The 14,751-nt window shown below is 42.1% G+C and overlaps 1 protein-coding gene across 12 annotated transcripts in view; it reads left to right on the forward strand.

Moving 5' to 3' along the window:
• Window positions 1-14,751, forward strand: part of EXD1 (exonuclease 3'-5' domain containing 1) — a 44,335-nt gene that overhangs the window by 9,417 nt on the left and 20,167 nt on the right. For 10 of the 12 annotated variants that reach the window (XM_020793692.3, XM_072986255.2, XM_020793688.3 and 7 more), the window contains exons 4-6: window positions 876-939; window positions 1,031-1,161; window positions 8,408-8,475. In XM_020793692.3, the coding sequence (XP_020649351.3) occupies window positions 876-939; window positions 1,031-1,161; window positions 8,408-8,475 (263 nt within the window). Of the gene's footprint in view, window positions 1-853; window positions 940-1,030; window positions 1,162-8,407; window positions 8,476-14,751 lie in introns of all 12 variants that reach the window. The other 2 variants (XM_020793694.3, XM_020793695.3) reach the window with 1 other exon arrangement.

A 14,751-nucleotide genomic window follows, 5' to 3' on the forward strand; every position in this document is an offset into this window, starting at 1 on the left:
GCCTCTGCTTAATTGTGATGGGGGAGGCAGGTGATAAGAGGAGCCCCCCCCCCCAATTCTGAAAAAGAATGTAGCAATTAACAAGAGTGGAAGGTTTGTTGTTTGTCGTCAGTAGGCTCACTAGATTCCAGGGATAAATCCACTGCTCACAGTTTATGCTTGTTCATGTCATTGCGAAAAAGACCATCAAATACTCATTTGTTTTATGAGTAATTTAATTTAGACAAATACAGGGCAGAGTTCAGTAACAGTTGTTTCCACATAACTGTGTGCAAGGTTGAAGTTATTACTGGGGAAAACGTTGAATATCTTTGTCTCATTTTCAAATTTAAATCTCCCAGTAAAATTAGATCCAATTCTGAAAAGGGGGGGGGCAATTATTTAAGATTTTACAGAAGTGTCCAGACGGCTGCAAATTATCTAGTCCTTTCTCATTTTCTTGAACACTGCTTTCACTCTCACCACTTTGCGTCTCAAATCTTTAATCACTTCCCATTTTGTGTACCTGTCCTCTTTCTAAAATCTTAAATAGTATGTTTGCTATTGAAAATATAATAGTGATGCAATCGTATCTTCCTTTGTTAATAGGATAAAAATGGTTTTAGGAGAGACTGCAGAATAAGCTAGTGTTACTTCTGCCTCACTTAATATGCTTTTTGGGGAGGCACACTATATAAACTGTTGTGACTGTGTAAATACCCATTTTCTATCCCCTTCTGACGCTGATTTCTTCCCTTGCTTGTTGGTATGTTTCTTTTTTGCTTGTAAAGTTTTGTTGATGAGGTTTTGGCCTATCTTCAGCTTTTGGGGGATTAATTGTAAGTCTTGTGATTGAAGCCTGTTTCTATAACAGGAGCTGTTGAATTATGTTTTAGTGGAATTGCTTGAAGACCTATTACAACGTGGTGCAGAAGAAAAGCCAACTCTAAGCACATACAGGTACATATGAAGAGTTATTTTTTGCCAGGAATGACAGGTGTTTATGAGCATAAACAGTTATTGATTGTGGTTCTAATAATAATATGTGCAGGGAAGTTCCAGCTGCCAAATTTTCAGCAGAGGATAAAGAAGAACTGATAAAGCAAGGAGCTCAACATCCTGGAACAGTTTCCCAAGAAAAACAGCAGCCTTTGTTGGGTTATGTCACGTATAATTTTGCAGGTAATTAGAAAAAAGTTAGGGTGATACTTAACCTGCAATTCATGTTTTTGGATCCCATCTTTCTTGTGCCATTTTTAGGGCATATTATGTTGCCTTGTTTAACTTTTCTAAAAATACTTGAAGCACTGTGATTGTCCATGGCAGGATGTCCATTTATAATGTATGTATATCTGTGTGTATGTATACACTTTGTACCCCCATTGTAATATCCATGCAATGCTGATGTACATATTAGATTTCCTGGAATGCCAAATTATGATAGTGTCTTTGTAAAGCTAGTGCAATGTGCTGAAGGAATCTCCCATAAAAATCTGTATCATTGTGGGTTCTGGTAATACTAGCAGCAGTACATATAGCATTGAGGTCTGTAGTCACTTTGTGCTATAAGAAAACACATTTCACCTAAGGAAAGTAGGGCATCTGGTTTTTGTCTACTATGATCCTCCTGATTGAGGATTGTGGAACTCTTTAGAAGGGTATTGAATATGATGTGGGGGGAGGGAGTGGATTTTGCAAAAATCAGGTGCCCTACCTTGTCTTAATGGAAGCCCTTTTAGCTAGTCCAAACCCATAATATAAATTGTCAGGCTAAGAGGGAGGATGAGAACAGAGATGAACAATATTTTTACATACCTCCTGTGGCTTGAGAAAAAATATGAAAACAATTATCAGTGAAAATAATAGTACACTTAGCATCACTACAGTGAGCAGCAAAGGGGGTGTGATACAGTCATGTGAGAAAGAAAATACACCCTATTTGAATTCCATGGTTTTACATATCAGGACATAATAAAAATTGTCTGGTCTTTAGCAGATCTGAAAATTAAGTAAATACAACCTCAAATGAACAACAACACAGGACATGTTACACAGTGTCATGATTTACTTAACAAAAACAAAGCCAAAATGGAGAAGCCATGTGTAAAAAATTAAGTACACTTTATGATTCAGTAGCTTGTAGAGCCACCTTAATAGCAATAACTTGAAGTAATTGTTTTCTGTATCACTTTTATTAGTCTCTCATATCGTTGTGGAGGAATTTTGGTCCCTTCTTCTTTACAATGTTGCTTCAGTTCATTGAGGTTTGGGAGCATTTTTTATGCACAGCTCTCTGAAGGTCCCACCATAGCATTTCAATCAGGTTGAGTTGACTTAGACTGGGCCATTGTAACACCTTGATTCTTTTCTTTTTCAGCCATTTTGTTGTAGATTTGCTGGTGTGCCTGGGATCATTGCCCTCTTGCATAACCCAATTCCAGCCAAGCTTTAGGTATTGGACAAATAGCCTCACAGTTGACCCTAGAATACTTTGGTGTACAGAGGAGCTCATGGTTGACTCAATGATTGCAAGGTGCCCAGGTTCTGTGACAGCAGAACAAGTCCAAATCATCATCCCTTCATCACTATGCTTGACAGTTGATATGAAGTGTTTGCGCTGATATGCTGTGTTTGGCTTTCACCAAACATGGCACTATGCATTATGGCCAGACATCTTCACTTTGGTCTTGTCTGTCCAAAGGACATTATTCCATATGTCTTGTGGTTTGTCCAAATGCAACTTGGCAAACCTAAGCCATGCTGCATATTCTTCTTCAGTCTTTTTCTAATTGTACTGTCATGAACTTTAACATTTAACATGTTAACTGAGACTTGTAGACTCTGAGATGTAACTCTTGTGTTTTTTGCAATTTCTCTGAGCATTGCACAGTCTGATCTTGGGGTGAATTTGCTTGGATGTCTACTCTTGGAAAGATCGGTAACTGTCTTGAATGTTTTTCCACTTGTGATTGGGAGGCAGAGCTTCATCGTGGTGCAGCAAGCAGCCCCGGGGAACAGCTCCCGGGAAAAGCTGAAACTGCCCGGTCTGGGGTCCCTCTAGAAATGGGGGATCAAAGGGGAGATCAGGAGAGGTCTCTCTGAAGCAGTCGGTGAGCAACAGAAGGGAGAAGATTGGGCGGAACCTGAAAATTCACCGTAGCACAGATCGGATGCGGGAGCCATCTTGGCAGAATAGCTTGAGCAACTCCACCCCCGAGGAGAGGAGGACAAGAAATACGGTCGAAAATATACAGTAACAAATTAAGTCGAAGCCTTTGATTTATGAACAACCTCATTAAGATGAAAAATAAATTAGAGTGAATATATTTGACCGAAAGAAGATAAGGAGCAGCCAGTTTTGCTTTCCAGCCTGCTTCTTCAAAATAAAACTAATTCTTAAACAGCAGGCTGGTTCAAGGCTGAAGAGAGAGACAGACGGAAAAATCTTGTGTTTCTGAAAAAAATCCCTGAGGGAAATACCACTGGATAGGCTTTAAGAGACTGAAATTTTCTGAATTCTGTCTAGTCTAGATCTTTTTCCCTAGACTGTGTGGGACTCTGATAACAGAATTTTTCTGGGTTTTCGGAGAAGGATGAATTAGCTTTTGGAAGCAAGAAAACAGACTATGAAGCACCAGCGAGATGACACAATCGGCTAGATTGAGCAGCTAGCAAAACCATGACTGGAGTTTGATGAATGGGACTTTGATAATAGGTCCTTGCTGGGTCTTTCTAGGGTGAATAAACTTTGGGAAGCAAGAAAACAGATTGTGAATCATCAGTGAGACGACGCAACCGAATAGACTGAGGAGCTAGGAAAACCAAGACTGGAGTTTGACGGAGTATAAGGAAATCTACTGGAGAGACTGACTTCCTGTGTTTGCTGTTTAGTCTGGACTTTTTTTTTGGCCGGACTGTGTGGGATTCTAATAATACTGGCACGGTTGTAATTTTAATTGTTGGTCTAAGAGTTGATCTATATACTATAATATCTGGGCAAGGATGTACCTAGGGGATGTTTATGATGATGGGTTTGGTTTGTTGATGAAATAGTGGAAATTAAAGAGTATTATTTATACAGACCATACTCATTGGAAAGATGGAAATGGCCTCCGGAAAATTAAAATATCAAATGTTAGGGACTTTGTCAGATAAAGAATGGCAGGTTACCATGCAAAGGATAATAATAACAGGATTTCAGCAGGTAAATGAGCATCTTAGCCAGATGGAAGATTTGATGAAAGAGAAGTCATCAGATGTTAAACAGCAGTTAAATGAAACTGTACTAACTCCAGAACTGCTTTTATTGAGTGCGATGCCAGGTAACATAGATGGGATAAAGAGTTACCCAGTGAGCTATTTAGTTACAATGGTCAGAAAATGTGATGTTAAAAATCGGATTACTGTCCTGAATTCATTCTTCTCTTCCAAAAACTGGAAGAAAACAGAGCCACGGAAACAATAGAAGCGTACTGAGAAAATATGGGAAGTGACAGAAATTGATACTTTTTCAGGCGTGCTGAATGTATGCCCAAGACAGAAGGAATTTGAAAGAGGGGATGTATTTTACAAATGGTCTCGGTTTCCTGATAGTGTTGGAGTAACTTAGATTTAAACTAAAACATCAATGGAAGTTAATAGCCAGAGGGTAATCAAATAGTTAAAAAAAGTAGAAAGTTGATTTTTTAATTGAAAAATGAATAGATTGAATGCTTGTATACTTAACATGAATAGATTGGATGACTGTATATTCTGTGTTCTCCTATTCTCAAAATCTTTTTCCCATCCCTTCCACTTCCTTTTACCTTTTGTATTCCCTACCCTATTCCTAGTAGTTTAAAAATAAAATATTAATAAAAAAAGAATGTTTTTCCACTTGTGAATTATTATCTTCCTCACTATAGAAAGATGGACTTTAAATTGTTTGGAAATGGCATCAGAATCCTTCCCAGATTGATGGACAGCAACAATCACTTCTCTACAATCCATGCTGATGTGTTTCTTTCTTGGTGTTGTGTTAACATACACCTCAATGTTCCAGACCAGCAAACTGCTAAAACTTCCACTTTTATAGAGTGGTGTGATGAAATCACACTTTTTAAAGTGTGATTTCATCGCACTTGCTGATGATCAAGGGCATTTAGTTAGCACCACCAAACTGCTAGTTAGCCTCTTAAATCCTAGGGAAGCAGTAAGGTGTATTTAGTTTTTCACACATTGCTTCTCCATTTCGGCTTTATTTTTGTTAAATAAATCATGACACATTGCAATACGTCATGTGTTGTTTAGAATCACAAAGTTGGAAGAGACCATAGGGGCCATCGGGTCCAACCTACTGCCATGTGGGAACTCCATCAAAGCACTCTCAACAGATGGCCATCCAGACTCTGCTTAAAAACCTCCAAAGAAGGAGACTCCACCACACTCCAAGGCAGCATATTCCACTGCCAATCAGCTCTGACTGTCAGGAAGTTCTTCCTGAGATTCAGGTGTAATCTCTTTTCCTGTAGTTTGAAACCATTGCTCCTTGTCCTAGTGTCTGGAACTGTGGAAAACAACCTGTCCCTTCCTCGACATGACATCCCCTCAAATATTTAAACATGACTATCATGTCCCCTCTTAACCTTTTTGTAAGGCTAAACATTCCCAGCTCTATAAACTGCTCCTCATAGGACATGGCTTCCAGACCTTTGACCATTTTGGTCGCCCTCCTCTGGACACGTTCCAGGTTGTCAACATCCTTTTTGAATTGAGGTGCCCAGAACTGGACACAATACTCCAGGTGAGTTCTGACCAAAGCAGAATATAGTGGTACTATCACTTCCCTTAATATAGACTCTATACTCCTATTGATGCAACCAAGAATTGCATTGGTTTTCTTGGCAGCCGTATCACACTGCTGACTCATGTTCAGTTTGTGGTCTACAAAGACTCCTAGATCCCTTTCACATGTACTGTTGTCTAGCCAGGAGCCTTCCATCCTTTATCTATGCAGTTTATTTTTTCTGTCTAGGTGTAGGACCTTACTCCTTGTTGAAATTCATTTTGTTAGTTTTGGCCCAGGACTCTAATCTGTCAAGGTCGTTTTGAATTTTCATCCTGCTCTTTGGGGAATTAGCAATCCCTCCCAATTTGGTATCATCTGCAAATTTAATCAGCAGACTCTCTCTTCCTTCATCCAAGTCATTGATAAGGATGTTGAATAGCACAGGGCCCAGAATAGAATCCTGAGGCACCCCACTAGATACCTCTCCCCAGGATGAAGAGAAGCTATTGGTGAGCACCCTTTGGATTCAGTCAGTCAACCAATTGAGTAGCAGTGTCTAGCCCAAATTTTACTAGCTTCCTAGCAAGAATATCATGGGGAGCTTTGTCAACGGCCTTACTGAAATCAAGATATGCTACATCCACCGTGTTCCTTTAACCAATAAGCCTGAAACTCTTAACAAAAAAGAGATCAGATTAGTCTGGCATGACTTGTTTTTGAGAAACCAGTGTTGACCTTTAGCAATGAAAGCATTGCTTTCTAAGTAATAACAAACTGTCTGTTTAATGATTTGCTCTAGAATTATTCCGGGAATTGATGTCAGGCTGACTGGGCAATAATTATTTGGGTCTTCTTTTTCCCCTTTCTTCTTCCCTGCTACCAGGTATTACTGCCTTAATACCATTTAATTATGGAGACATCTGTGCTTTTAAAACTTAAGTCATTTATTAGATCAGGGAAGTTAATATATGATTAATATTCAATAAGTAAATCACAGCCTGATAATCACTAGTATTTGAATCAAAACTGCTTTAACTTTAAACCTCTTTTAACTCTCTATTCCATTTATCGTTCTTACAGATCTCTAACTAACTCTTAGTTCACTTTTAAGTTTCACACTGTCTCTCACTCACAGAATCTCTCAGGCTCTACACACCAGCCTTTATATCCAGCTCCCTCCGTCCACGCATTGGCTCCTCCTTCACTGTTCTACTGTGACAGACAGGTGAGGGCAGGGCTGTTCGCTACAGAGAACTTTGTCAACGGCCTTACTGAAATCAAGATATGCTACATCCACAGCGTTTCCTTCATCTATTCAGCCTGTGTAACTATCAAAAAAGAGATCAGTTTAGTCTGGCGTGACTTGTTTTTGAGAAACCCGTGTTGACTTTTAGCGATGACAACATTGCTTTCTAAGTAAACACAAACTGTTTAATTATTTGCTCTAGAATTATTCCGGGAATTGATGTCAGGCTGACTGGGCGATAATTATTTGGGTCTTCGTCCCTACCCTTTTGAAAATAGAGACAACATTTGCCCTCCTCCAGTCTGTGGGGATTTCTGTTCTCCAAGAATTCTCAAATATTATTGCCAATGGTTCTGAAATTACTTCTGCCAGTTATTTAATATCCTTGGATGTAAGTCATCTGGCCCTGGAGACTTGAATTCATTTAGAGTAGCCAGGTATTCCTGCACTACTACTCTACCTATTCTGTGCTATATTTCCCCCACTACATCACCTGCTCTTCACCCCTCCGGTTGAGCACTGTTATCCTTTTTGGAGAAAACTGAGGCAAAGAAGGTGTTGAGCAGTTCAGCCTTTTCCCTGTCCTTCCACTTCTGCAGGCAGTGACCCTATCATTTCCTTGTTTTGTTTGTTTGTTTGTTTGTTTGTTTGTTTTGCTGTGGGCATAACTAAAAAAGCCCTTTTAATTTTTTTTTAATTTGTCTGGCAAGCCAGAGTTCATTCTGCACTTTTGCTTTTCTTACCTTCCCCCTACACATATTGGCTATTTGCTTGTATTTCTCTTTGGTGTTTTCCCAATTTTTCCATTTCTTGTACATTTTTTAACACTTAGTTCAGTTGAAAGTTTTTTAGCCAGCCATTCTGGTTTCTTTAGACAACTCCCATTTTTCCTTCTTATCTGAAGTTGTATTTACCTAATTTTCAGACTTGCTAAGGACCAGATGATTTTTATTGTGTCCTGATACATAAAACCTTAGAATTAAAAGTGGGTGTACTTTGTTCTTCACATGACTGTATGTACTTTTACACAGAAAGAAGACCTTTAAAGTATATGTATGTCTTTGGCTATATCTGCCTGTTGCAAATGTGCTTGTTATTTTCTTTTAAGAGGTGACTTAATAAAATGTACTGAAGGAGCAGCTCCTTTTCACCTATTCCACACCTTTTATTATTTGCAAATATTATGAGTTTATTTTTGAGAACACACTTTAGAGCTTTAAGGGCAGCTTTCTTCAACCTGGCATCCTGTATATATTTTGGAATACCATGCCATCCCCAGCCAGTGTCTGTATTGGGGGAGGATCATGGGTGATACAATGCAGCACATCTAAAGGGAGCCAAGTTAGAATGGCTGCTTTAGGTTATATCAGGCTCAGAAGTAAACAGGTTTTTAGTGTGTGTGTTTTTAATTGCAGGTGAAGAGAAAGCAGAAGATATAGAATTTGTTGTTATTGATCAGTTTCAGAAGAAATTCGGCTATGCGGTGAGTATAATACCATTGTTTCTACAGATGCATTCTACTAATTTTCCTTTTCCCAAAAGAAAAGCTAATATGTCTGTCACGTTCCCACCTGCCCCTTGGTTGTTTCACCAAACAAAGGCACAAGCTACATGTCTTCAGCTGCCACCAGTTGATTACATCAACATTATTCAATATTAAAGACAGAGGTCCAGTCAACATGTCATTTAAAAACCAAGTGTGACAAACCCAGACCTACTGGGATATGTCACACAGTTACACTAAGCTGCCACCAACCATTCCCTATAATAAGTCACACAGACCAGGGATGGATTTTTAAACAATAAAAGAATAAGGTTTATTTTAAATACAAACAGGGTAAATAAAACAATCAGGTGAATAAAATAAAGTAACGTGGCTTATTCTCACACACACAAGCATACAGTTTGGTTCACCTAGAACCTTTAACTTAAAGCACAGACCCTGAACCCATCAGTTCTGGCTAACCCACAGACACCTGAACTTATCAGGTTGGTACTCTGACACACAGTAGTACCCTGTCAGACACCCAGACTCCCACAACAGCTTCTTCTTCCCCAGCTGCTGCTTCGTCCCAACCCAGTGTCTCACAGTCTGTCTCAGCATCTCCCTTCACCACACAGGCATCACATATTTATACAGTACAGCCCCTCCTCCTGATGTCCCGCCTTCCACTCCCCATAGGATGGAACTTTCCCTCCAAACCCATGACAGACAGGTAACATCAGTGCTGTTATGTAACACCTCCCCTCTTTATAAGTTGTTTTGTAGGGGGAAAGCTAAGGTGCTTTTTCCCAAAAAAACAACCTGTATAAAACACACAACACCAATTATACCTACCATATTATACTTACTTACATTCTAAGTTAAACATTTCAAATAGGCATTTAAACATTTACCATATACATTACATCAATTTACCTTTATTAATACAAACCAATTTAAAACCAGGTACATTTTAACTTTTTGTTTTCATTATATACATATAGTCCATGTTCTTTCGCCGTCTTCAGTCTTCAGGTCTTCTTGATAAGGCGTCAGCAACACAGTTCACTGACCCTCTGACCACCTTCACTTCAAAGTCATAGTCCTGTAAGTTCAAAGCCCACCTCATAAGTTTGCTATTGTGGGTTTTCATTGTCTTTAACCATTGCAATGGTGAATGGTCAGTACACAGAATAAAATGTCTTCCCCAGATGTAAGGCTTGGCCTTCTGGATCGCGTAGACTATGGCCAAACACTCCTTCTCCACGGTTGCCAAATGTCTCTCACCTTTTTGAAGTTTCCTACTCAGGTAGGACACTGGATGCTGGTCACCATTCTCATCCTCTTGGCACAGAACTGCTCCTACCCCGCTGTTAGACGCATCGGTGTAGATGATAAACTCCCGGTCGAAGTCTGGAGCCCGCAACACAGGATAGTTGATTAACGCCTCCTTCAACCTCTGGAACGCCGCCTCACAGTCGCTGGTCCACGGGATGCGGTCATCAGCCTTCTTCCTCGTCAGATCGGTCAGCGGAGCCGCAATCTCGCTAAACCTCGGGATGAACTTTCTGTAGTAGCCCACCAACCCAAGAAATGATTTGACCTTTTTCTTGGTGTTGGGTCTAGGCCAATCACGAACAGCTTCTATTTTGGCCTCTAGGGGTTTTATCATTCCTCCCCCTACCATGTGACCCAAGTATTTTATTTCTGGGCTACCCAGCTGACACTTGCTGGCCTTTACCGTTAGCCCTGCTGCACTTAACCTCTGCAGCACTAACTCCAGGTGTATCAGGTGATCTTCCCAGGTATTACTGAAGATCCCTATGTCGTCAATGTAGGCCACTGTAAAGTCACTGAGCCCTGCCAAGGTCCGGTCCATCAGCCTTTGGAATGTGGCTGGTGTATTTCTGAGACCAAAGCTCAGGACTCGAAACTCATAGAGACCAAAAGGGCTGCAAAAGGCAGTCTTTTCTTGATCCCTGGGATCAATTCTTAATTGCCAATATCCCTTTACCAGGTCCAATGATGAGATGAACCGACAACCCCCTATGGTTTCAATCAGGTTGTCTAGCCTGGGCATTGGGTAGGCATCAGGAGTGGTTACACGGTTTAATTTCCTGTAATCAACACAAAACCTAATGCTCCCATCAGGCTTGTCCACAAGGACTATCGGAGAGGACCAAGGACTAGAAGAGGGGACGATTATGTTCTCCCTCAGCATTTCGTCCAGCTCCTTCCGCACCTTGTCCCTATAGGGTCCCGTTACTCGGTATGGGGATACTGCCTGCGGGGGTGCATCCCCTGTGTGGATCCGATGCATCACTCCCTTCACTATCCCCGGCTTGTTGGAAAACACCTGTTGATATTTGCTAAGCAGCATTTTTAGTTCTTGCTGCTGGTCTTGGGTGAGTGCAGGACTGATCTTTACCTCCTCTGGGTTGTATTTTACTTCCCCTCTACCCTCCCAGAAGGGTAATTCAGCTTCCTCACTCTCCGCTGCTTTTATAGCAAATAGAACCCTCTGTTCCCCTCTGTAGTAGGGTTTTAGGGCATTCACATGAACCACCCTCCTTGCTTGGTTCTCCTCCTGCTCTATTAGGTAGTTCAGATCTGACATCTTGGAAATGACCCTATATGGTCCTGCCCGTTTGAGCTGCAGCTTATTCTCTCTGCAGGGCCTAAGCCAAAGCACTTCCTCCCCTGGGTCAAAGTGCCTCTCTCTAGCTTTGCGGTCATACCATGTTTTCTGTTTGACCTTCTGAGCTTGCAGGTTTTCTGCTGCCAGCTCTAGATTTCTCCTTAGGTCATTCATCAAGGTGTCTATGTATGTCACAACGTCTTGTGGGTCATCCTGGGTGATCTGCTCCCAATTTTGTTTGATCAAATCAAGGGGCCCTTTCACCCGTCTCCCAAATAGAAGTTCAAATGGACTAAACCCGGTACTGGCTTGTGGCACTGATCGATAAGCAAACAAAAGGGATTGCAGCTTCTGGTCCCAATTGTTTGGATTCTCTGCCAAGTAAGCCCTAATCATGCGCATTAGAGTCCCATTGAACTTCTCAGTTAACCCATTGCTTTCAGGATGATAAGCAGTGGTTTCCTTGTGCTTAATTCCACAGATCTGCCATAAGCGTTTCATGAGCTTTGATGTGAACGATGCGCCCAAATCTGTGATTATCTCTGAGGCAAATCCCATCCTGGACATATACCCCACCAAAGCATCGGCCACTGTGTTAGTTTCAATGTTAGTCAAGGGTATGGCTTCAGGATACCTTGTGGCATGGTCCACAATTGTTAGAATGAACCTGTTCCCCCTCTTTGTGGCCTTGGGCAAAGGTCCCACAATATCCACCCCTATGCATTTGAACGGAGTGTCAATCACAGGCAAAGGGCACAACTTTGCTTTAGTCCTGTCGCGGTTATTCCCCTGCCTTTGACACACATCACATTGTTTACAGAACTCCCTGATCTGCTTCCCTATGTCAGGCCAGTAGAAATTCTGTGTGATTCTCTGCTGTGTTTTGTTCACTCCTAAGTGTGCAGCAAACATGTCAGAGTGCCCCCTTTGTAAGATCATGGGGCGATACTTTTCAGGTACCACCAGCTGACTTCTGATCCCATCTCCCCCTTTTGAGATATTCCTCAGGGTTTCTCTATATAAAATCCCCTTTTTCTCCAGAAATCTCACTGGGGTCTCAGGTGTTAGCTGAGCGTCAGTCACCTGTTCAAAACACTTTTGGAGAGTGGCGTCTGCCTTTTGCTCCTGTCCAAATCTGCTGTCTGTGGTTAAGGTTTCCACCACAGCTTCTGAACTCCTCTCTGCTTCCGTCTCTGGCTCATCATTACCCCCCTGAACTGTCCCCGTGGTGGCTTGTGAGCGTGTAATCACTAGCACCCGTTTCACATGTTCAGCCAGGTCATTTCCCACGAGCACGGCTGCTGGCAGAGTCGATGAAATCGCTATCCGCCAATCTCCCCTCCAGCCTTGAAAGTTGACAGGTACCTCTGCTACTGGCAGAGAGATTATCTGCCCCTCAATCCCTGCCACCTTCATGCTCTCATTTGGGATTATAAACTCCCTAGGGATGATATCTGGATGGCACAGGGTTACCTGGGAACAAGTGTCCCGCAGCCCCCTATACTGACGGTCAAGTATTCCTACGTCCACCCCTGCTGTCTCAAACAACTGAGAATCTGTTTTTATCAGCAAGCAGCGCTTTACCTCCATAAGGGGACCATTTTCCCCAGCCTGATCAGCAGAGGCAGCTGTCCCAGACTGAGTAGCCATGGCAACAGGCTCCCTCTGTGACAATGAGCTTTGCTCTTTCTGGACACAGAACACAGCTTTTGGCTTGGTTCCACTAGAATCATGAGGCACATTTCCTTTTATCTGCTTCCATTTCTCACACCCTGAGATTAGATGGCCCTTTCCCTCACAGAAATAACATTTTCTGCTATACTTGGAGTCTTTCTCCTCTGGGTTTGGTTTTCCCTCCAAAATCTGGTTCCTGGACTGGCTCTGCCCAGAAGGTTTATCAACAAAATGGCCGCCCATTTTTGGCAGGCTCTGAACTAACCCTTTGGAGTACTTAGGGTCCCATGTTTCCCTCATGTTTTGTTCAGAATAATTCAGGTTTTGAGGTTGTGCCTTAACCTGTGTGCCTTCTTTTGGTTTCTTTTCCAGCTCCTTTTGCTTAGCCTCAAACTCAGCCCTGATCTGTAAAATTTCTTCCTCAGCCCTAGCTTTTATCTCTTTTACTTTTTCTTCAGTCTTATCTCTGATTTCTTTTAATTTAATGTCTTTTTGCTGATTATATTTTTCAAGATCTTGCTCACTTTGTCTGGCCTGAGCCTCATACTTTTCTCTTTCCGCAATTTCTTCAACTGATAAATTGTTGTTTCTCTTATTGAGGAATGTTAATTCTAATTGTGCCATTCTAATTCTGTGTTTCAGTTCCATCTCTTCTATCCTCATGGCCATTTCCCTTTTCCTGGCATCTGCCTCTACCTGACTGATTTCAGCTCTTTCTCTGGCCTCACTTTCCATTCTCTCTATTTCAAATTGCCTCATCCTCAGTTCATGCTGTTGGGCTATGATCATTTTCCTAAGTTCTGGGTTTTGTTCTCCTGTGCTGTCACCCTGCACTGAGCCAAATTCATCCTCAGAACCTTGGTCCACCTGGGGGTCTTTCACTTCACCCATTTCTGCTACTTGGCTTCGAGTCAAGGGCATAACCCCCCCCTCAGAACAGGCTGCTTTAAAAGTCAAGCCTCAAAATAAAACGACCACTTTTTTTCCTTCTTGCCTCAGAACCAGCTCTCCCTAGAGATTGCTGCTGTTCTTCAGCACTAAAGTTGCAACAGTATCGAGTCAGAGCCTACCCCCCTCTGCTGGGCCTCTCAGCTGGCAAGCTAGCTCGCTGTTGCTACGCAGTTTTGCCTCAGCGTTTTCCCGCCAAAACTAGGCTGCCTCAGAGCACCTTAATCTAAGTCTCCCCAGTTGGCACGTTCTTCTACTAGCGCACCTCCCCGTGAGGTACACCTAGAAGATTACCTACGCGCCTCAGACTGTCCCTGACTAGACCCCCCTTGCTCTGGGCACACCTGCCAAGGCTTTGCTGGACCGCTAGACAACTGGACCAGTCGTATCCCACACGCTGGACACCAATCAATGTGACAAACCCAGACCTACTGGGATATGTCACACAGTTACACTAAGCTGCCACCAACCATTCCCTATAATAAGTCACACAGACCAGGGATGGATTTTTAAACAATAAAAGAATAAGGTTTATTTTAAATACAAACAGGGTAAATAAAACAATCAGGTGAATAAAATAAAGTAACGTGGCTTATTCTCACACACACAAGCATACAGTTTGGTTCACCTAGAACCTTTAACTTAAAGCACAGACCCTGAACCCATCAGTTCTGGCTAACCCACAGACACCTGAACTTATCAGGTTGGTACTCTGACACACAGTAGTACCCTGTCAGACACCCAGACTCCCACAACAGCTTCTTCTTCCCCAGCTGCTGCTTCGTCCCAACCCAGTGTCTCACAGTCTGTCTCAGCATCTCCCTTCACCACACAGGCATCACATATTTATACAGTACAGCCCCTCCTCCTGATGTCCCGCCTTCCACTCCCCATAGGATGGAACTTTCCCTCCAAACCCATGACAGACAGGTAACATCAGTGCTGTTATGTAACACCAAGTACAGTGGTGCCTCGCATAACGAGTGCACCGTTTAACGATGAATTCGCATAGCGAT

The sequence above is a fragment of the Pogona vitticeps genome, chromosome 1 (genome assembly GCF_051106095.1).
Source record: "Pogona vitticeps strain Pit_001003342236 chromosome 1, PviZW2.1, whole genome shotgun sequence".
Classification (NCBI taxonomy): Eukaryota; Metazoa; Chordata; class Lepidosauria; order Squamata; family Agamidae; genus Pogona; species Pogona vitticeps.